The sequence below is a fragment of the Dermochelys coriacea genome, chromosome 14 (assembly GCF_009764565.3).
Source record: "Dermochelys coriacea isolate rDerCor1 chromosome 14, rDerCor1.pri.v4, whole genome shotgun sequence".
Lineage (NCBI taxonomy): Eukaryota > Metazoa > Chordata > Testudines > Dermochelyidae > Dermochelys > Dermochelys coriacea.
Window position 1 is genome coordinate 24,857,241 of NC_050081.1, and position 23,602 is coordinate 24,880,842.

Sequence of the window (23,602 nt, forward strand, 5' to 3'; positions counted from 1 at the left end):
AGCAGCCCCCCCACTATGACTAGGGGAAGCCCATAGCACAGTCCCCACCTCCATTCAACCCCTGGCCTTCTAGCTGAGGTTGCCAACGCATTGCTGCGGGGAGGCCTGTCCATCGGGCACCAAGCCAGCAAGGGGCGGAGGGTCCCACCCAGCCCCACGGGGGAATGATCTCCCGTGACTGGTAACTGCCAGCCACCCCATCCCCTCGCAACTTCCTGTCTAGCCTCCCTGCTCCGCTTGGCTGGGCACGGGTGGGCAAGACCCTGTCCCGGGCAGCGTGGCTAGGTCCCGGGATAGTCCCTCCAGCCCAGGGGGTCACTGCGGGCTCCAGCCCCGCCCCGGCCGCTCCTTCCACGCCCAGGTGGTCAGTGCAAGCCCCGGGGGCGCGGTGGCTGTCTCCCCCCACCTGCCCTCTCCAGCCTTCCCAGCCCGGAGCCCGGGCGGCCCCAGCCGCTCACCGGGAGCCTTTGGCCGCCCTGACACCGCTCTGCCGGGACGGGCGCCGCTCGCCCCCGCCGGGAGCCCGGAGCCCGGGGCCCGGGGCCCGGGCAGGGGAGCCCCGCGGCGCGCGCTGCCCCGGCCCGGCCGCCGCACCTGGGCCCCTGTGGACCAAGCAGCGCCCCGCGTGCCGGTGACGCGGGCCCGGAGTGATGTCAGGAGCGGGCCGGGCCGCGGTGGGCGGACCTAAGGCTGGGCGCTGGGCTCCGCTCCCGCCTGTAGCGCCGGCGACCGCCCGCTCCCCGCGCCACTCGCCGCCGAGCCGGGCCCGCTGCAGTCCTCTCCGGGCGGCATGGTAAGCGGGGCGCGGGGCCGGGGGAGCGGAGCCTGCCTCCGCGGCTGGCAGGGGCGATGCGGGGCGCCCGGGGGCTGCGAGCCAGGGGATCCCCCGGTCGGGGACGCTCCACCTGCGCTGCCGAGCCCAGCGCCTCGGGCAGCGGTTTTCTGCCGCCTCCCCCTGTCCCGTAACAACCCCCGCCCTTCCCCCCACCTACAGCTAACTACCCCTTCTCCCTGCCCCTGCCTCCCCCCCCGCCTTCTGCCCCCGCGCCCCCTCCCCACCACAGCCCCCTCCTGCCCCTCACAGCCCGGCTGCCTTTGGCCCCGGCGCCTGCTTCCTCCGGGCTCTGCACCCCTCAGCTCCCCCTCCATCTAGCACCCCGCTGTCCCCCTCTGAAACCCCCCATCCCGCCAACCCCTCTCCGTGCTGCGGAATCCTCGCCGGGGCACGGCTGGGTCCCCCCTCATCCCCTGGGTGCCCCGTGGTGACGGCTCCTGTTCTCTGTCCTCCTTCCCCCTTGTAGCTTCCCAGATCCTCAAGCGGTTCCCCGGTCCCCGGCTCCCCAAATCGTCAACTCCCTGGTCTCTGACTCCCCAGCTCCCCGCCCCCCCCCGGACCCGCAGATCCCGGTCTCCGGCCAGCCCCCATCCTCTCTCTCTCCGCTCCCCAGGCTCTGACTTTCCGCCTCCCCCGCTCTGAGCCCCTCTCCTGTCTCTCCCCAGCCCGTGGGCCGAGGAGCAGCGGCCGGGACCGGACGCGCCGATCTCCGCGGAGCAGCCGGCCAGGGCTCCGGCCGGCGCCTCTCGCTTCCTGCCGGGATGAAGGGACTTCTCCAGAGCGGGGCGTCAGAGCCTGGCGCCCGCCCGTGAAGCGCCGAGGCCGGGCGGCGGCGCCGGGGCCCCTGATCGCTCCGCCCGCTCCGCCCGCCGACCGGCCCGCGCCGCCCCGCTCCCCGCCATGGGCCGCCTGCCGCTGCTGCTGCTGGCCCTGCAGCTGCTGGCCCTGCTGCTGGCCGCGCCCGCCGCCGGGCCCCCCCGGGCCAAGGGCAACCGGACGCAGGGCGCGGCCCGCCGGCCGCCCCGGCCGCCCAAGGAGCTGAACCAGACGTCGGCCGGGCCCGGGGCCGCGGTGGGCGGCGGAGCGGCCCCGGGCCCGGCGCACGAGACGTGCTGGGGCTACTACGACGTGAGCGGGCAGTGGGACAAGGAGTTCGAGTGCAACAACAGCCAGAGCGGCTTCCGCTACTGCTGCGGCACCTGCTACTACCGCTTCTGCTGCAACAAGCGCGCCGAGAAGCTCGACCAGGGCCAGTGCCGCAACTACCAGAGCCCCGGCTGGATCACCACGCCCGGCCTGCGCCCCGCGCCGCCCGACGGCAACCAGCCCGACAAGTACGACCCGGCCAAGGACAGCACCAACGCCACGGTCTACATCTCCTGCGGCGCCGTGGCCTTCGTGCTGGTGGCCGGCGTCTTCGCCAAGGTGGCCTACGACAAGGCGAGGCGCCCGCCCCGGGAGATGAACATCCACAGGTAAGAGCCCGCGGCCTGCTCCGTCTGGGACACCCCTCGATCCCCCACCCTCCGCAGCCCGCCCCCTCCAGGGCACCCCCAGTCCGCCCACAGCCCGCCCCGGGAGATGAACATCCACAGGGGAGAGCCCACGGCCTGCTCCGTCTGGGACACCCCTCGATCCCCCACCCTCTGCAGCCCGCCCCCTCCAGGGCACCCCCAGTCCGCCCACAGCCCGCCCCGGGAGAGGAACATCCACAGGGGAGAGCCCACGGCCTGCTCCGTCTGGGACACCCCTCGATCCCCCACCCTCCGCAGCCCGCCCCCTCCAGGGCACCCCCAGTCCGCCCACAGCCCGCCCCGGGAGAGGAACATCCACAGGGGAGAGCCCGCGGCCTGCTCCGTCTGGGACACCCCTCGATCCCCCACCCTCCGCAGCCCGCCCCCTCCAGGGCACCCCCAGTCCGCCCACAGCCCGCCCCGGGAGAGGAACATCCACAGGGGAGAGCCCGCGGCCTGCTCCGTCTGGGACACCCCTCGATCCCCCACCCTCCGCAGCCCGCCCCCTCCAGGGCACCCCCAGTCCGCCCACAGCCCGCCCCGGGAGAGGAACATCTACAGGGGAGAGCCCGCGGCCTGCTCCGTCTGGGACACCCCTCGATCCCCCACCCTCCGCAGCCCGCCCCCTCCAGGGCACCCCCAGTCCGCCCACAGCCCGCCCGGGAGAGGAACATCTACAGGGGAGAGCCCGCGGCCTGCTCCGTCTGGGACACCCCTCGATCCCCCACCCTCCGCAGCCCGCCCCCTCCAGGGCACCCCCAGTCCGCCCACAGCCCGCCCCGGGAGATGAACATCTACAGGTGAGAGCCCGCGGCCTGCTCCGTCTGGGACACCCCTCGATCCCCCACCCTCCGCAGCCCGCCCCCTCCAGGGCACCCCCAGTCCGCCCACAGCCCGCCCCGGGAGATGAACATCCACAGGGGAGAGCCCGCGGCCTGCTCCGTCTGGGACACCCCTCGATCCCCCACCCTCCGCAGCCCGCCCCCTCCAGGGCACCCCCAGTCCGCCCACAGCCCGCCCCGGGAGAGGAACATCCACAGGGGAGAGCCCACGGCCTGCTCCGTCTGGGACACCCCTCGATCCCCCACCCTCCGCAGCCCGCCCCCTCCAGGGCACCCCCAGTCCGCCCACAGCCCGCCCCGGGAGATGAACATCTACAGGTGAGAGCCCGCGGCCTGCTCCGTCTGGGACACCCCTCGATCCCCCACCCTCCGCAGCCCGCCCCCTCCAGGGCACCCCCAGTCCGCCCACAGCCCGCCCCGGGAGAGGAACATCCACAGGGGAGAGCCCGCGGCCTGCTCCGTCTGGGACACCCCTCGATCCCCCACCCTCCGCAGCCCGCCCCCTCCAGGGCACCCCCAGTCCGCCCACAGCCCGCCCCGGGAGATGAACATCTACAGGGGAGAGCCCGCGGCCTGCTCCGTCTGGGACACCCCTCGATCCCCCACCCTCCGCAGCCCGCCCCCTCCAGGGCACCCCCAGTCCACCCACAGCCCGCCCCGGGAGATGAACATCTACAGGGGAGAGCCTGCCACTCGCCCCGTCCGGGACACCCTCTGTTTCCACCCCCCTCCCTCCCCCAGCCTGCCTTCTGTGGAACACCCCTCCAGAACACCCCCAGTCCCCACACACTCTACCCCGGAGATGAACATCTGCAGGTGAGAGCTCTCCGGGACATCCCCTCCAACGCTGGGACATCCCTCCAGGACACCCCCTGGCACCCATGCAGCACACCCTGGGAGATGAACATCCACAGGTGTGATCCCATCTGGGACACCCCACCTGTCCCTCCAGGACAGTGCCACGCAGCCCACCCTGGGTGATGAACATCCAGAGGTGAGACCCCCATGGGACACTCCCCCAGTCTCCCTCACAGCCTGCTCCCTCCAGAACACCCCCAGCCCCCCAAACAGCCAGCCCCCCTGGCAGCCCCCAATCTCCTACACAGTCCATCCCATCTGGGACACCCTGTAGCTCCCCACATAGTCCATCCTGGGAGATGAACATCCACAGGGGAGTGCCCTCCCACAGCCTGACTTCTCCAGGATACCCCCCTCTGGGACACCCCTAACTCACACATACACACAGCCTGCCCCCTCTGGGACACCCCTCCCCCAACTCACCCTGGAGATGATCATCCACAGTTGAGAACCCGCTCACCAGCTATATGGGGAACCCACCCCAAGGCCTCCCCCACAAAGTGTACCCCAGAGATGATCATCCAGAGGTGAGACCCCGGGCCAAAGGTACCACACTTCTCCACCCCCTCCGGGATACCCCTGAGCTGAGATACACTTATCCTAAGTCCCCCAGCCTGCCCTGGGGTTGAACATCTGCAGGTCAGAGATGCCCCCACTGATACACACACCCACACCCGCCTCCACCAGGACTCCCTGCCCTCTCTGGAGGATGAACATGCACAGGGGAGGGAGCCATGGGGAAGGGGACCTCCAACTCCCCACCCTTCCATGTGTCCCAGCAGATGAACGCACTCAGGTGTGGGGCACTCTTTGCCCTTTGGGGGACCCACAGCCCTGTGCCCTAGGGCACCTTCCTCCTTGCTTCCACTCATCCCACTCCCATCTGCTTGCCGTTCAGCACTTGGGGTGCTGGACAGTTCCCCCCACATACTACTCAGCCAGGCCCCTGGCTGCAAAGTCCAGTGCCCTGAGCCCCCTGCACACAGGCTCAGCCTCTCCTGTCCTCTCCACCCTGCAGGTCTCTCCATGGCTCATCTTCTCTCCCTCTGGCCCTGTGCATTTCTCTGCACTCTCTCATACTCACATTCTAGGGTACACTAGGTTCCAAACAACCAAGCCCAAATTCTCTGGCTGGGCCACTGAAGAATTCTCCTCCTGGTCCCTACACTGTCCCGAGCCTGCTGTCAGATACATTGTCGGGACTTTAAAGTGAGAAGTTACAAAAGCAACAACTTGCCTGTTCCCACTTTGCCTTTTAGCAAATCTCCCTGACAGAGATGCCAAAATAGCATGTGGGGGCAAACAATGTCAAGGGATTTTCCAAATAACTCTAGCTACAGACCCTGAGTGGGGGGTCGGGGGGAGGGAATGTTAGGGAGGTATCTTAGTGTCATTTTTATTTTAAAATATGACATACTTAATGCTTTTAATAGAAAAACTGTAGGAGACAAATTTAATACGTTAGGGGTGGTGCTTAATATAAGTCCATTTGGAAATATAAAGGTCAGATTTCCATGTCACTTTTCCTTATGGAATGTCCCTAGCTGATTTCAATTTCTTGTGAGCTATACCTTAAAATGTTGTCTAGTGCTGGAATGTTGCATGTTCCTAGAGTTCCCAAATATAAACTTGAAAACAATGGGACACTACTTCTGAAAAATGCATTGGAACACACACCCATGGAAAGAAGCAAGTGTCTTTGGCAGATAATGCTTAATTTAAATCATCTTAATTAAAAATTCATTTACTGTGTTTATCAAAAACCCTGACCACATTTTAAAAGCTGAAATAAAAATGTGAACCACATAGTTTGGGGAGTGGAAATTTTAGCTTCTTACGCAGAGGGAAAAACAAGTAAAGTGGCACAAAGAGGAGTTCTGTATTTGATAGGAGTTTAAAATAAAATACATCTTCTGTCTCTAACTGTCTCTCATACGCAAATTCTGAGATCCAAATCTCAGCTGGTGTACACTGCCACAGCCCCAGTGAAGCCAACAGAGCTATCCTGATTAACACCCGCTGAGGAGCCCCCAGCCAAAACCTTGTCTGCTGAAAGGAAAAGCTTTGCATTATTAAGTAAGTTGCAGTGTCTGAATTTGAGCACAGATCCTTTGGTTCTATTTGTTCAACTTTGGTGATTTGTGTCTGTACAGTAAAGGGGTTCCAAAAGCAATCGCATCAGGACTCGATTCTTGTGCTGTGTATTTGTTTCCAGGAGGACTAGATCATCAACTGCAGCAAATTGCGTCTCTCCTTTGGCTTCAGCACAGCTATGCTTCTTTTTGCCAGCTGAAGGAATCTGCAATTTATAAGTATAGGGCGGAATTCCCATTAATGAGTCCCCTTTCCTTTAGGGGGTGTGGAGTTGGGCCCCAATAATGGTCTATCTTCCCACTAACTGGAGGTGTTTTGAAATCAAATGCTTCCCCCGACATTATTTTTGCTAGTGTACTCCTGTACCCATTGGAATAATAGGCAGTGTTGCTAGACTTGTCTAAGTTATTCTTGTCATTTCCATTCCTTTGATGCCTCCTTTGCTTTATTTAGATAAGTACTGGTAAAAATGAATCACCTGTGTGTGGATGAGGGGTATGAATGGCAGACTGAGTGCTTGAAAAGCTTGATTTCCAGTGCATTTTAAAGAACTGTTTGACTTTTATTATTATAATGTGGTAGCTGATAAAGATTATACCTCTCATAGATGTTTAACCTAAATTTGATTAACATGGCACATTGGTTTAAATATTATGAAGCATATCTACAACTGATAGGGGAATGCATGGTCTATGGAATTTTGCTGTTTGCATCCTAAACATAATGTAAATTTATAGAATAGAACTGTGCACCCTTTGTCCCTGAGAACTACAGCTGAATGATGGGAATGGTGAGAAAAAACAGTGTGGTCAGGTATATACATACATTTGGGGCCATGTCAATATGAGTTGTGTTTCACATCTCAAATAATGCAATAGACAGATGTCAGTGTACATTAAATATTAGGGTGTGCATCCCACCAAAATCTTCCAAGTGAGGTGAATGGCAATTTAAACAGAAATCAGAACATTCCCAGAAAAAGCTCAAGATGGGCCCAATTCTGCCCCACTGAAGTCAATTACAAGATTTCCACTGATTTCAACAGGATCAAATTGTATTTTATGATCAAACCCTAAAATACAATTTGCAATGAAAAGCTACAGAGGGTGGTTTAACAGATTGGTGTGAGAAAGTTCTCAGCTATCTTTTCCAGCAGCAGTATTAGCCCATTTAGAAGAAGCTTTTCCGTGGCTATCAGGCTCACGTGTGGCTTTGGATAGAATGGCTGGTTTATGCATGCATCACTACCATAGGAAACAAGCGGCTGACTCTTCATTGGGCTATATGCATGTGCATCTCACAACTGAAAATTTGGTCTTGTTTTATAGGATGATACCTATAAAGTATTAGTGGTGCCTCTGTGGTTTTCAAATAAGCAAGAACAATGACAATATTATGGCTGATTTGTAAAAATAACATGTCTGGATGGTTTGATAAGCAGAAGCTAAAATACACTCAAAACTGTGGAAGCAGTTGGACTATTTCAAATGAGTTGACTTTTAGAATTTTTTAAAATCTTTCTGCCTAACCATGAACAACTAACTCGTGGCTTGGTCTCACTTCACTGCTCCGGAGTTATGCAGTCATCACTAATGCATGGTGTGCTCTAGATATAAACTGCTGCTGATTTCTAACATTTTTGACTAACCAGTATTTTCTCTTGCATTTCCCTGCAAACACATGTGCGGGGCTGATGGCAATTTCTTTCTACATGGGCATTTTTAATTACATATGGTCCTGTCCTCATTTAAATTAAATGAGCCAGTTACAGAATCCTCAATGACAACAAAATAGGAAGCTCAGTTGTTGTTTTTAAAAGCCAGAATCTGTTTCTGTGGCATATATGGATGAGCCAGAATCTCCTCTTCTGGGAGTCAAGACCCCAAATCCCCATGTTGCAGTACCTAAATAATTCAATACTAGTAGTATTGCCCCATGACTCCTACTTAGCATTCAGCAGAAGTAACTGCTCCACTCGTTGCTTCAGGGACAGTGTGAAAACTATATTTCTTTGGCCCGGTCTGAGAAATTTACCAGACTGGTACCCTGCGGACTAAAGCACCTCCTCCGCTAGCCAGAGCCAGATAAGAAAGACAAGGGTGGTTAAGGTTGCACTGGGGTTCCGGCAAAGTCCATACCGTGATAAGAAGCCCAGATCTGCTCTCCCTGCTTCCCCCAACAGCTGAGAAGAAGAGAGAGACTGCTGGGACTTCTACCAGGGTGCTAGCACTGGATCCTGCTTGGAGGCTCCATCTTTCATATCCACCTGTGGCTACTACATGTCTGATAAATTTGACAATCTATTCCATTCTAGCTGCACGCATTGAATAGTAACTCAAGAGCCTGCTGCTACTGGAAGAGCATAGGATTGCGACTACTCTACCCATCTCCCATGTCGTCTTGGCTGGTACAAGGAGGGAAGAGGGAGATGTTTCTGCTACTCTACCTCTCCCCACCTCTGGTTTTTGCATCCTCCTTTCCATAGATAAATCCAGTGGCTGTTTTTATAGCTGTCTCAAGTAGCAGCAGCAGGAACCACAGTGAAATGAACCACTCTCTTGTCAATTTAACTTGTCTGCTTTGAGGCAAAACTCTGAGCAACATCAGAGGCACTGGGACTTTCTGTCTTCAGATTCAGGAAGACTGCACTGTGTCATATCAGAGTTGGTTCACATTTGGAAGGTTTTCTTCATGAAGAAATGATGGGGTTAGAGAATTCTCCTAATTCTTATATCCTGCTTGATGGCTTAAGCCTCCATGCTTATGTTTGTCAGGGAAACCACTAGTGCGTAGGCAGATGGATTTTTCAAGACCAGTAGCTAATCAGTAGGTGAGATGGGTAAAAGTACTCACAGGGTTGGTTTTGCAAAACCCAAGCCAGGATTGGTTCACATCCAATGTCCAGTTATCTGTACTCGGACAGTTGAAGGACAAGGGTTTTGTATGTGGTTCTTTAGTCAACATCAGGGGAGCAGCACTTCAAGCCAGGCATCTCCCCAGAGCAATGAAAGAGAGTTAAGAACACTCATCTTTCCAGGTGGATTGTCCAGCTGATTTTATTTCTCTGTCACTTCTGCTCTTTTCTTCCTCTTTCCAGTGAGTTCTTTTTATGCTCTGCTCATCCCACATTCTCCTCTCCTGTGTCTCATTTATCTGACTCACACAAATGTCTCTTATGCACACTCTATCCTGCTTCCTACTAACTGTTTCTCACTGATGGTGCCTGGATTCTCCTCTTCTTCAAAGGGTCCTACTGCCCTCACTACACTTAGTCCAGTCCTCTCATTCTCCAGCTGCCTATTCAGAATTGCCCATTCCTAGCTGCTCACTCCAAAGCCCCACTCTTAAAGGAACATTATGGTTTCAGTATCCCATCCTTTTTCTAAAGAAAATGGTATATCAACCAGAAATCACAGCTTAATTAACAAAGAAAGGTAAAGATTGTCACTCAGTGTGAACCCTGTTACATTTCACCTTAATAAATATAATTTTCCTCTCTCACACTTGCACAGTAGTAGATGAAATGAAGCATAGGCCTAATTTTGATCTTTGTTAGACCAGTTTAAAACAGAATGAATTCCACTGACTTTCCTGGAGATAAGTGTTGTGTTAAAAAAAAATTGAAATCAGAATGAGGCCCCATATATGTGTGTTTGTGCATGTGTCCATGTATGAGTAGTTTTTCATTCTGCATCTAGGAGACTTTAAATAGCTACCCACAGTCTCTGGTCACAGTTTGCACCTCCAATGACTACTGTTTGCCATGCTTTCTCCTCTGCTGAAGCATTCTGAAGTATCAAGCTCTAGTTCCGTAGTGGAAGTTAGTTAACTGCAGTCTCCCTTCCTGAACTTCTCCCAGATGTAGCATAATTTATTGTAGTCCTTCTCAAAGGCCAAGTTCCTGACTCCAGTATTATTCAGGACCCTGATGCCACTTTGTTTTCTTCAGCGATAAACCTGTACGAAGGCTTTGAATGTGCAGTTTCTCCTGTTCTTGACTGCTACATAGACCTTTGAATCCAATTTAGTTTATAAGTTACCTGATTTCTAATTACCATTCTCTACTGCTAATAGCTGATCACCAGGTAACAACGGATTCAAGTTCAGCTTTGGTTTCCAATCATGATGTTTCCTCTGGTATAGCAGACTCCTCACGTTCTTAACTACTAATTGATCTCTGACCCTTTGGAGACCAGAAGCCTTTTAAAATATCTTTTCTAATTCCGGGTGATTTTTGAATCTTCTCTTGGCATCTATCATGGAATCTATCATGGCAGCATAAGAAAGAGTTTTCTTTTGAATAAGCCTAGTTTTCTTTGCCATGATAGATCCTATTTTCATACCCCTAAGTTGTGTACACAAAATATGCAAGCAGATATTTGCTGCAAACATATGTTCATCCATGCTAATACCTTTTGAGTCATGGAGCTGCATATTCTGCATGCACAGTTACTGTTATGCCCTAGCAGGTCTACTGTACGAGCACAGTATAGACACCTGTCTTCTGAACATTCAATCAGGTATGAGCTTAGGCCCAGATCCAAAAGGGTATTTAGGCTCCTAACCTCCATTGATTTCAGTGGAGGTAAGGAGCCTAAATACCTTTCTGGATCTGGGCCTCAGTGTAAATTGTGCAGTTTTCATAACTCTGAAGTTCCTTGGAAAGTCTGCTATTCCCTTTCTCCTCCTCCTCCTCTTCTTGCTTTATCTCTCATACTTAGTTGCTCTTCTGTGGAGGGACACTGTTTTTCAGTTGCTTTGAGTATCTTTTCTTTTGAGTGACATCTGTCACTTCCTTCAGCTATGCCACCTTGTGCTGTGTTCCTTTTGGCTCTCCCGAGCTAGGTAGGGATCTGGTGGGTTAATATTTGACAGGTGTATCCAAGGAAAAGGTAGGTACTGCAGGAAGTAGTGTTGCTGGTACAGTAGGTGGCAGTGTTCTCTCTGACTCAGCACACACATACTACTCCAGAATGCTGCTAGGGGACAGTGCTGCTGGAGGCACTATTGCGCTGATGAGAGGCAAATCCAAAGTCTTATAGCCATCTGCGGTCATTAAGTAGCCCAGGGCATTTTTCTGTGAGAGAGAGGCTATTAGCCCTGGTATCCTGGTCATGTTCCATCCAAAGTAATTGCACTCTGCTGACAAACTCCACCAATAGTTTCAATTTTCACTTCCTTTCTTAAATTGTTATATAGTGGTGTTGGTCACTGTTACACAGCTATTTGTGTCCCACCTCAGGGCTAGTAGCATTTTAGTTGTGAGTTTAGTGTTTTCCTACCACTGTCCAGCATAGTCATGAACAAGTCTAGTCTGCGATGATCTCACAGAGACTCTCTTCGTTTCTCTGTGGATTTGCCAGTTTAACTCATTTGCATTTTCACTGCTTCATAATATACAAGATTATTATTTAGTTATAACCTTACCTAAATGCTTGGTTCTGAGCTCTACCACCCCACTGTAAATTGTGAGTCACTTCCAAATCACGTTGGTGTAAAACCAGTGTAAATGAGATCAGGATCTGGCCCTTAGAGAGCCTAAAGTTAAGATTTCATTGAGATTTATACATAAGCAGGGCTAAAATTCTGGCATTTCACAGTAAATGATTGAATTTGGCAAAGTGACTCTTCAAAGGACAATTGAATTTCGCATGTAAGTTTTTTAAAGAAAAATATTTACTAACTTTGCGTGGGAAATAGTGAAAACTTCTCTCTTTTGGGAATACTTCCACTTTTGTCAGCTAAACAACTACAGAATCCACAGACTTCATACACGCGTGCTCACACATTAACAACATCTCAAATGTAGCCCACTTTTTCAATTTCAAATACAGCACGCAGAGCTCTTTATGTCATTCAGGGGATCCTAACTGAGCTACACCACGGAAAGATGAAAAGACTGCTCAGATGGACCAGCTGTTTTTGTTCTCTGATGCTGCAGGGGCAGCCATCTCTGGAGCAGAGTTGCAGATTGGGGGTCTCTGACAAGGTGGACTCCAGTTTTTCCACTCTCTGTTCACTTCCATTTGGCCCCAGCCCCTGCTGGTAACAAGGGTAATGGAGAAGGCATGCAGAAGGGGGATTGGAGTCCAAGTTGTCAGCGATTCATAGCTCGGCTATGGAGGCAGCTGCTCCCTCTGACAAGTCTCCTGTGTTCATTAGATGGGGCCCTCATTCTGACAGTGCTCTCAGGAAGCCTGTTGGACTGGGATTCAGCTGCCAGGCTTAAAAGGGGTAAGAGGGACCTACGTGGTGAGGGCATGGGCAAGGGGAGGTTCAGTTAATGTGTGGAATGAGTAGGATGCAGGAGGTACAGAGGCCTGAGTGGAGTTGGGAAACAGGTCTAGAGAGAAGGGCAAAGCCGGAAGATCCTGGGCCACCTCCATTGGCTCCCAGCCCTGCTGCAGAGCCTGGGTCCCTGGGTCCAATGGGCAGCCAAGCGCTATAACCTCCCCTAGCCACCATTGCAGAGAGATGGTTAATTTCTATGCTGGTTTGTTGTGATCCATGAAAACGAACAATCATAAAATTGAACTCTGAACATTATAGAGGGCATCTTCCAGCCATCATTGGCAATCTGATCCCATAGGTCACTTCTGCCACACACCAGTACAAACCTGGGTACAGAACTGTGTACTGTGTGATCTCTGAAAGTCCCCCTCTATGGTTCCAATCGAAGCACATGATCATATAATCACAAAACATGGTCAGATGGGGTAGAAGGAAGGGAGCTGAGACCAAGAAAGGGAGCTGATGAGAGGAGTGTAGATGTAGTGTTGAATGACTGAGCTGCTCACCCCCTTGCTTTTCATGGTGTGCACTGTTGAGCCATGCAGTCTGGCAGCCTTAGCACTAAACTAGCAGAGCTTTCTGTGTGGGAATGTTTGTACCAGAGTATGATATAGGCCAAATTCTGCTCAGCTGAGGGCAGCATGTGGCCTTTGCATTTGAATTTCCCTTGGCACCCAGATGGTCTGGAGATGGATGACAAATCAATCTAGGACTAATATATGAGTATCATTCAAATGACTTCCTCCTTGGTCATGTTTCCCACTGCCTCCGGAGTGGGCCATCCTCTCCAGGGAGCTGTCCTGTTGTCTGTGAATGGTCTCCGAGGCAGTTAGGCTGTCAATCTTAATAACCGAGCAAGTAAGTGTAGGGGATCTTAAGCTCCCTTGGGGTGAAATCCTGGCCCCATTGAAGTCCCTGGGAGTTTGACTCCTGTGGTTCTCTCCCTTAGCTCAGCCATGCACTGCTCATCCAATATTTATTTCACTCTCCCGGGTCTCTTAGCTGTTCCTTCTCCATCTCCCCAGATGTTCTTTTGGACCCGGGGCATGTGCCTGTGTACTCTGAAGCTCCCCCTGTCTGTAACTGAAGAAGCCAGCCACTGCAGGGTATGGGGACCTAATCAGGTAGTGGAGGTGAAAGAATGCCCATGGCAGTGCAGCCTGAACAGCAAGTGACAGAACCAAGAACTCTCACCCACATTTAGAAACCTATTGGCTCTTATTCAGTGTGAGCAAAATCCTGACCCTATTGAACCCTTGGCAAAACTCCCATTGATATGTGAGCTAGCCATCATAGTTCAGCAGGGTCATGGATACCTGAAAACATGAATACCCATGGAAGCCAATTGCAAATAGGACCAGGATGATGGGCAGTGCTTAAATCCCACTCTTCCACACCAGCGTTACCTCATACATAAGTAAGATATGTTTATACTCGACTAAGTCTGGGGGTGCTCCCTAGGAGCTAGGAGGGAGGTCTCAAAGGCACAAGTGGGAATTACGCGCTTAACTGCTCTACTGTGCATTTGAAACCTCCTCCAGGTATAAAGGCCCTCCAACCAGTCCAGAGCCATCAAATCACTCTCTGCTTGCCTGTTGTATCCCTTTTCCTCATCCTTCATCTGGTTTTTGGCCTGAAGGACAATGTCTTGAGGCAGGGACTGTGTTTTCCTGTGTCCTGGTGGAGAGCACCTAACACATTAATTCATACCAATAGTGGCTACATTATGGCTGTCTGAGAAGAAAGCATCTCAGGAGAGTACAGATTAAAGCCCGAACCTGCAATCTGGACTCTCACAAGTAGCCTCATTGATTTCAGGAACCAGTCCCTAGATGGTAGAGTAGGAACTAGAAAATGCCCTTCAGCCCCCAAGATCTTCCTCAGATATCCTTAGCTGTGATGGGAAAAGCTGGTATGTGCCCAAACCCCAACTTCTTAAACCCAGCCATTCCCCTTCACTGCAGACTGTGTATTGCTCCTGTCCTCAAACTGCATGACAGTAGCCTTTCCCTGCCAATTGCAAGAGGGAGTGCCGTGTGGATGGGCTGGAGAATCCAATTCCAATAGCCAAGTGAATGCTACCAAATCCCCATAAGTAGTTTGATCTGATCAGTTCCATCCCCTGGCTGTACAGTGGCTGTCTCTGACAGGATGCTAAAGTGCTGCCCAGCCTATGACACAGGCCTATCTGAAATGCATTCGCTGCAGGGCAGCAGACAGCTGGCCAACTGGCATTACGCAGTTCCCTGCATGATAGCAGGAGGGAGGGCCTGGGATGCCAAGGCAAACCCAAGGAAAGACAAAGGCTCGTTAGTATCCATGGCAAGCAGAGAGGACATCGGGTCTGAAGAGCTCTCATCTGAAGGAGCCATGCACAGGAAGGTCTCGGGTCCCTCAGGTCTGGCTCTGCTCTCACTTACGCTGCTCTCAGTCTGCAGGAATTTCACTGAAATCACTGGTTCAGTCAGGCCCGTAGTACCTACAGCCTGTGAAGAGGAAGAAGGGCTCTTATGACTCTGCCAAGTTTCATGTCTTGGAGCCAGATCCTCGGGTGGTATAAATTGGTGTTGCTGCTGATATCAGTGTTGCTATGCTGATATACACTTTCCATAACTGGCCCGTAACTGAGCAGCCCCACCCCCAAACACATGCAGTGAGCTAAGGATCCACTCCGCCTCTTGCGTGGATTTTACCCCCTGTGCTCTTTCTTTTGTCATGTTTGTGTCAATTTCTTTTCTTCGAGCCTCTGCGCCTTGCATTTTCCTTTTGTTCTGTTTTTCCCTTCCTTCAGCTCAGGGCACTTCCTCTCCGTGGTCCTCGCCTTCCCCTGCCTCAGTTGACACTTTAGCACTGTCTGTTCCTTGCTTTTCTCCTCCTCAGGGGATTGCTGCAGGGTCATTACAGTTTTTCCACTTCATTGCTCTCCTGTGCATTCCTACCCTTCTTGGGATTGGGCAGTTCTGACCATCCTTTCCTTTTCCTTCTTAAAGGGACAGGCTCCAGCAGTCAGAGCCATCTTTGTTCATCTCCCCACCCTTGGATTTCCTTCCAAAGAAGCTCTCAACTACACCAGTCTAAATTGAAAGTAACTCCAGTGACTTGGGTGCTGTTGTCCTTATTCTGGAATTATGCTGGTGTAATTGACAGCAGGATCTAACCTGCGCTTTCTTTAGGGAATTCGGACAATTCTGTACCAGACCTACCAGTACTAGGTCTGGATCCTGCTCTTGGTTACACCAGTGTAAATCCAGAATCATTCTCTTGATGATGGTGGAGTCAGGCCGGATTTACATGGGGGTAGCTGATAGCAGAATTTGGTCCCTAATGATCTAACTTCAATCGAGTGCTAATAAAAGCTGTGTCATAGACCATCCTCTCAGGATATGATTGTGCAGTTACGCAACTCTGGCTATCCTATCTGCTGCACTAAAGGTAAAGCATCCTGCTGAGCAAGACTTGTTGTTCTGATATCAGATGACATTGGCATGAAGAGCCTTTTACGGTGCTTCATACCCCAATTCTGCATCCTTCACTCAGATGAGAAGGATGCATCTGATTGCAGTGGGTTTAATCACATGATAAGGGCCGTAAGATCAAGTATTTACAACTCCTTCCATTACCCTTCTTGTAGCTTTTACAGTGGGAAAGTATACAGCTAAAATAGAGCTATTTACATGGTGCCAAATTCATCCTCAGTGTGACTGCACTAGAGATACAGCAGGGAGAAGCTTAGCCCATGGTGCAGTTTATGAGGAATAATTTTGATCACACGCAACACTACAGATGAATTAATAAGCAACTAATCAGCACATGCAGAGGTTATACTTGCCTGTTTAATTCTGGTTTGATAGTATCAAGTATCAAGAGCTTTTCCTCATTCTCCCAGGAGGTAAGGAAGAGCAATGAGTTGTAAACACTTAGAGCAACCTGTTCTGTATGGAGCGGGCACTTTTTGGCAGGTTGCTTCTTCATTCATACTTATCCAAGATCATTTTAGTCCCAATACACTTCGCATCCCAGGCGTCTTCCAAGAGTTGTGTTCAGCTTCTCTGACATAGGCTTTGAAGGTGGAACCAAATGAAAAGGAGACCTAATTTTCCTGACTGGCACTTCTGGTTTCTTCATTTCTTTTCAGTTTAACAGCCGCTGTTTTTCTAGCCTGAGGCTGGCTGCATTGTACTGTACAGATTTCCCATTTTGCTGTGACTGTTTTTCTCGTTCAGTGTTATCATTCCTTCAGGATGGATACAAGGATTATGGCTGAATACCCTTCCTCACATAGCATGTGAGTTTGCTTTATACTTACCATCAAGATTAGGGATTTCAGCTCCTGGTTGGAGCCGAGGAGCAGCTACACATGGTTTTCTTGGAAACGATTCACACACCAGACTAGATTCCCAACACGTGGCTTAGCGCTCACCCAGAGGATCTGATGTAGTCTTCTGGTTCTGGTAGACAGTGACTGAGAGGGTTGGGCGCTTCTTACTGACTCAGATCCCTTTGGAGAACATTCACTTTAATTCCTCCATTAGTTTTAGGGAATCAAAGCAAACTTCTCTATCTTGGAGGCTGGGCAGCCCCATTCCTAGTGCTTAGTCGAACACCGAATACCAGCTGTGAGTAAGAATAGCACCAGCAACAAGAGTATTGAGAGGAACAACATGTCCTGTATTATGATAGGGCATCGCCTCTGCCCCCTCCACTGTACCAGCTTCTGCTCCTTGCTTGTCATCTTCTCGCACTCTGTGCCTTCTCCCATATGGCCCCCTCTGAGCTCCTCTGCAAGCCCTTCTTCTGCTGTGTTGCCTTCAGAGAATCAGCTGACCAGTATGCACCTTGCCTCCTGGGGTTCATAGGTGCTGGAATTAGGGGTTCTGCCACACCCCCTGGTTTGAAGTAGTAGTAACAACTCAAATACTTGGTTTCTGCCTTCAGCACCCCACTACAAAAATTGTTCCAGCACCACTGCTGGTGTTCTGCATCCCCTGACCTCTGTATGTCCTGGGACCATCAGCTTGCTCAGAGCAGGGACCATCTTCCCTGAGTGTTTGGGGAGCGCCTAGCCCAGGGTGAGGGTCACAACAAATAAATAGCAATAATGTCACAATGTCTGTGATTGAAAAGCAACTCCTGGCATTTCCATAGCACAGACGCTGTTCCCTAACCAGCCCCTGAATAATCGCTCAGAGATGTGTGCTCGAGGCCCAGTCCTGTGATGCTGGTCACCATGGAACAGCCATTGACTTCAGGGGGAGCTCCCCCTGCCCTGAACTTGCAGAATTAGGCCTGAAGGGACAAATCTGGCTCCTGGTCCCCCTGCCTGCCAGCGTGCAGGATTGCAAAGGCCGTGGGAAGAAGTGTTTGCATTGTGCAGCAACAGGGGAGCACCAGTGGGAGGAACAAATCCTCCCATCAGGAAGGACTCATGCTCTAATGTTTAGGGCAGGGCAGAGCCTGGGACCTGGCTCCTGTTCCCAGCTCTGTCACTGGCTTGCTGGGTAACCTTGGGCTAGTCACAAAAGGCCATATTGCAATTCATTGTACATTAGGATTTGGGTGGCCAGTTTGAGACCTCTCAGGCCTGGTTTTGAGAAGTGATGAGCACCCACAACTCAGTGTGCAGTTGATGGCAGCCATGGGCACACAGAACCTTTGAGAAATCAGGCCGTTGGTGTCTGAAGTTGGGCACTCAAACCATCAGACATCCAAGATTATGGGGCACACTTGAAAATATGGGCCTTAAATGCTCTGGGCCTGATTCTCTTCCCTTGTTGTGGCCTCTTTGCCGTGCTCAGGCCCTAACTAGGTTTCCTTTGCCATGGGGAAGCTCTTAGCTGGTATGATTGGCTCCTATGTGGTCTACTTACAGTTCTAGTGTAGGGGGTGAGGCAGAGTGCACCCCCAGCCGTTATAAACTGGTGTAACTCCCAGGCTGCTCTAACTCATTCTAGGGCCAAGAGGATTAGGGAGCTGTAACTGAGTCATCAGTGTGTGCCACTCTCCACTGAGCATATCTCACCCTCCCCTCTCGGTGTCTGTGTCATGCTGCATGTGTGCACCTACAGCTCCCAGCACAATGGGGATCTAGTCTTGGTGGGGGGCCTCTACATGTGATCAGTCATAACCAAACATGGCTAATAATTCTTCCTGTCATAGTGAGGCCTGGTGGGAGACCCGGGGCTGACCAGCCCCACTCAGTTAGCCCTGTCTTGCTACACCTGGGCAGGGTGTGGGACTTAGGGCTTGGCTACATTTGCAAGCTAGAGTGCATTAAATCAGCCCCAGGCGCCCTAACTCCTGAGGTGTCCACACTGGCAAGGCACGTAGAGCACCTGGACTTTGCAGCTGGAGCACTCCTGGTAATCCACCTCCAGAAGAAGCATAAAGTTTGCTGTGCCCTGGATGAAACGCCCTGGTGTCAGTGTGGACAATGTGTTGCATTACTGCGCTGTGATTGGCCACCAGAAATAATCCCCTGAAGTCAAGTGGCCGCTCTTGTCATTGTTTTGAACTCGGCTGCAGGCTTGCGAATAACCCCTTTCAAAGCTCCATTTCTGACAACCAACATGTGTATCTGCTCCAGGACAAAGCAAACCATTATTGTGGAATGCTGCTGCTATGAGTGTGTGTGAGAGAGAGAGGTTGCGGGGGGAGGGTGGTCTGCTGCTGTCTGAACTTACAAGACATCCTGCTGACACACTCTCTGCCTCCCAAAACACACTGTCTCTCCCCCAACATACACACAACACACTCCCTGTCACATTCCCCCCCCCATTTGAAATGCATGCTGCAGCCACTTGCACACTGGGATAGCTACCACAATTCACTGCTCTTTGTGGCATTGCGAGAGCTGCTAATGTGGCCATGCCAGTGTGCTTTCAGCTGACAGTGTAAACACCTGGCAGCATTTTCCCTGCTGCGGTCTCTGAAGGCTGGGTTAACTCCCAGCACTCTACATCTGCAATGATAGCCAAGCCCTGAGAAGGAAGAAAGCACGGAAGGGGGAGGATGACAGGGGAGGGGTGTGGACTGACTGCTCCTTCCTGAGAGCCAGAACCCTCTGTAGAGGGGAGGGGAGGGAGTCTCTCTGCTGGAAGCCCTGTGGGAGAACAGGGATGGATATTAGATCTCTTTTTGGCAGGGGCCTGGGGAAGAAGCCTGAATAAACCTAGGGCCAGAAGCCAGTGAGAGGGTCAGGGTTTGCTTGGTACTAAGGGGGAGTGAAGAGGACTGTTCACAGACCCTAAGAGTGGGCTGCAGAGGACACCCAGCATCAAGAGCAGAAGGTACATGATGGGCTCTGATACAGGGGAGAAGAAATTTTTACAGGTCTCAGTGTAAGGCCTGTGGACACTGGTAACCTGTAAGGGGTGGGATTCAGTGTTTCTTAGCTGGCAGCGGGGTGAAAGTAAGTTAGGGACTTACTGGTACGCAGGGCCGAGGTCCTGAGCAAGGTGGGGTGGGGGGGTGGGGTCTCAGGTGGAACGGGCAGGGCCTTTAAATCCCCAAGCCCTTTAAATTGCTGCTGGAGCCCAAAGGCTCCCGGCTGCCGCCACTACCTGGGGCTCCGGTGGTAATTTAAAGGGCCCAGGGCTCGAGCTGCGGTAGTGGTGGTTGGAAGCCCTGGGCCCTTTAAATCGATACTGGAGCCCTGGGGCTCCAGGCCACCGCCGCTACCCCAGAAGGCAGCTTCCCCAGGCTGGCAATGTAAAAGGGCCCTGGGCTCTTGGCCACTGCCATTACCCCAGGCCTCCAGCAGTCCAGGGACCCTTTTAAATTGTCAGCCTGGGGAAGCTGCCCCCTACTGGTACGGTCGGCTCTTGCCAGTGTGCCATACCAAACTGTACTGGCTTACTTTCACCTCTGGCTGGAGGGCTCAATGGAAGGCAGTAGCAGCTGGGTGCAGTTGTGGAAGACCAAGGGGAAACGGAGGCAAAACTGCTGCAGTGCTCCACTGGGCTGTGAAGGGGTGTTCTGGGACATTGAGTTTTGTAACACTGCCCTTCCTCACAGGGATGTTGTGAACTAAACTGCTTTGGGAGCCTCAGTTGGGTTCTTGCATAGAGAGACTCAAAGAACCGACCTCATAAAGAGGGACAGAAGCTAGAAGAAGAGCAGTACAGTGCAAATTATTCCTGCAATGCGTTGTGCACATGTATGGCATAGTCTAAAATATTTTCAAAATGGAACAGATTCAGGTTCTAAACTCTGTCTATATTGGACAATAGATAAGGCATTTCAGTAAAGACAGCAAATGTGAGCAACACCAATGTTATAAATATGCAATTGTCAAGGTTCCTTCCCCACTCTAGGGTACAGATGTGGGGACCTGCATGAAAGACCCCTTAAGCTTATTCTTACCAGCTTAGGTTAAAAACTTCCTGAAGGTACAAACTTTGCCTTGTCCTTGAACAGTATGCTGCCACCACCAAGCATTTTAAACAAAGAACAGGGGAAGAGCCCACTTGGAGACGTCTTCCCCCAAAATATTCCCCCAAGCCCTACACCCCCTTTCCTGGGGAAGGCTTGATAAGAATCCTCATCAATTTGTACAGGTGAACACAGACCCAAACCCTTGGATCTTAAGAACAATGAAAAATCAATCAGGTTCTAAAAAGAAGAATTTTAATTAAAGAAAAGGTAAAAGAATCACCTCTGTAAAATCAGGATGGTAAATACCTTTCAGGGTAATCAGATGCAAAACATAGAGAATCACTCTAGGCAAAATTACCTTAAATTACAAAAAGACACAAAAACAGGAATATACATTCCATCCAGCACAGCTTATTTTACCAGCCATTAAACAAAAGATAATCTAACGCATTTCTAGCTAGATTACTTACTAACTTAACAGGAGTTGTAAGGCTCCATTCCTGATCTGTTCCCAGCAAAAGCATCACACAGACAGACAAGCCCTTTGTTCCCACCTCCAGATTTGAAAGTATCTTGTCCCCTCATTGGCCATTTTGGGTCAGGTGCCAGCGAGGTTATCTTAGCTTCTTAACCCTTTACAGGTGAAAGGGTTATGCCTCTGGCTAGGAAGGATTTTATAGCACTGTATACAGAAAGGTGGTTACCCTTTCCTTTATATTTATGACAGCAATGGAGGAATTTCTTTGTTGGTACCCGAGGTGATTTTAGGCCTGTTCCCTCTGTCTGAGAGAATTGAACCTTTCCAACTCAATCAGCTTTAAAACTCCGCCATCCCTTACAACCAAAACAGTTCTGCCCTTTCTCCTGCTGGTCGGGAGATAGCTGTTGGCTGCACTAAAAAATCAATGTGTTTCATGCTATAGTTATTCCACAGAGTGTATGATACAGATTAAATATCTTTTGAATGTTCCTGCTTGCATGGGGAAATCACTAGATGCAATTTAGTGCTATGGAGTTGAATGCAGATATTTTTTCCCACAGAGAACGTTGTTCAATCTTGATTCCATCAGACAAATCTCTAATGGGGAAGATGCCACAGATAAGCTTGTAGCTCTGATAATGATAGCCCATGTGAAATATCTCAGCAGTGACCCTAATTCAAAAACTCAACACTACCATGAACCTTTATTGGTCCCCCTGTGGACAGAAAATGTCAGGATTAAATGAGCAATGAGACTGAACTCCCCTTCGCACCTTCAGGAGGTACCTCCAGGATCAGGGTTGAGGAATATTGGCTTGGGGCTGGGTGGGGGCAGGTTGAGGGAAACCTGCACTCCTGCTTCTCATGCTGCACCTGGCCTGGGGATGCCGTCTGCCTAGTAATCATTTTTATGAAGGCAGGGCTTTCTGCTACAGAAAGCAATTCAACAGCAATAGCAATGACAGCAAGGGCAGTGATGGAGGGAGAACATAACCTCAGGGTTAAGTGAATTAGTGGAAGCATCTGAAAGATTAAACAATAGCCAAACTCTCCTGTGAACAAATGGAGCTTTGTCCAGTAACCTACCCATGAAAAGACATGTAGCTCTTAAGCCACAAGGTTTTTTGTTGTCTTTGTATTTTTCCTTAACAAATCAAAGCACCGGAGGGTTCAAATAGAGACTGTAGATGAACAAGTGAAACCTTTGAATGTCAGTCTTGCTGCTTTGTGAACATGTTGTGTCCTCTTTCTCTGTTCCAGGGCTCTGGCAGACATCCTAAGGCAGCAGGGGCCAATCCCAATAGCACACTGTGAAAGAGAGACTATCTCGGCCATAGATACCCCTCCCAAAGAAAACACACCCGTCCGAACATCCTCCAAAAACCACTACACCCCTGTGCGCACCTCTAAAAGCAACCCAGGTAAGTGTCACTGTTCCTTTTGATTCCTACACAGCCCATTGCTCCAATGCCATGTCGAAAATAAGCAGAAGAGAAGCGGTAAAGTACATTACACTGTTCCACTTATTGGCAACAGCATCGAACGTGCTGGGTAAAAACTGTCTCTAAGAGGCAATCAGATCAGAACTGTATTGCAAGAAGCAGTTCTGATGGTTCTGTAAGTCGTCCAGCTGTATTTGCTAAATTAGTTTGTCATGCTATGCAGGTATTTTAGAAATGTCAGAATCAGCAGCAAGTACATGATAGGTTTGCTGAGAATTTACAATTGTCCCCTGGGCCCCAACCCAACACACACAGTGTGAAATATTGCCCAGGCTCCATGAATACTGCAGCTGGGAAGGAAGGAATCCACACAAGTTAGGATACCTCATCCAGTCAGAGAAAGGCCGCATGTGGAAAGTGTGGCTGTGACCCAGATCTTCATGTCAGGAGCATACGGGCACATGACTGAGATCCCGAAGGAAGTGGGTAGTGTGGCCAGGAGGATAGAGTGCGCAACTGGCACTCGAGATCTGGGTTCTGTGCTGAGCCTGCAGGATATGTTTGAGCAAGTCACTTCAGCTTCCCCATCAGTAGAGTGCTCTGGGGCCACAGGATAAAAAGCTCTGTGCAAGAGTGATGGATTTGTTAGTCATTTCATTACCTCCAGATAATCACAATGAAGATATTTTAAATATCATCATGGCTGCTAAGCACCTGTTGTGAAGTGAGATGTGGAGGATTCTCTATTGCTTAAAGTCTTTAAATTGAGTTTGGATGTCTTCCCATAAGGTATGCTCTCATTTAGTCAGGAGTTGTTAAGTTTGATGTGGGAGTTACTGGGTGACATTATCTGGCCTGTTATACAGGAGATC

At 51.2% G+C, this 23,602-nt stretch overlaps 1 protein-coding gene across 1 annotated transcript in view; it reads left to right on the forward strand.

Annotated features, from left to right (window-relative positions):
- The first annotated feature begins 1,731 nt into the window (after window positions 1-1,731).
- SHISA6 (shisa family member 6) overlaps window positions 1,732-23,602 on the forward strand; it is a 395,911-nt gene continuing 374,040 nt past the window's right edge. Inside the window, exons 1-2 of the mRNA XM_038371890.2 lie at window positions 1,732-2,310; window positions 22,549-22,709. Coding sequence (XP_038227818.1) covers window positions 1,736-2,310; window positions 22,549-22,709 — 736 coding nt within the window. The 5' untranslated portion in view covers window positions 1,732-1,735. The remainder of the gene's footprint in view (window positions 2,311-22,548; window positions 22,710-23,602) is intronic.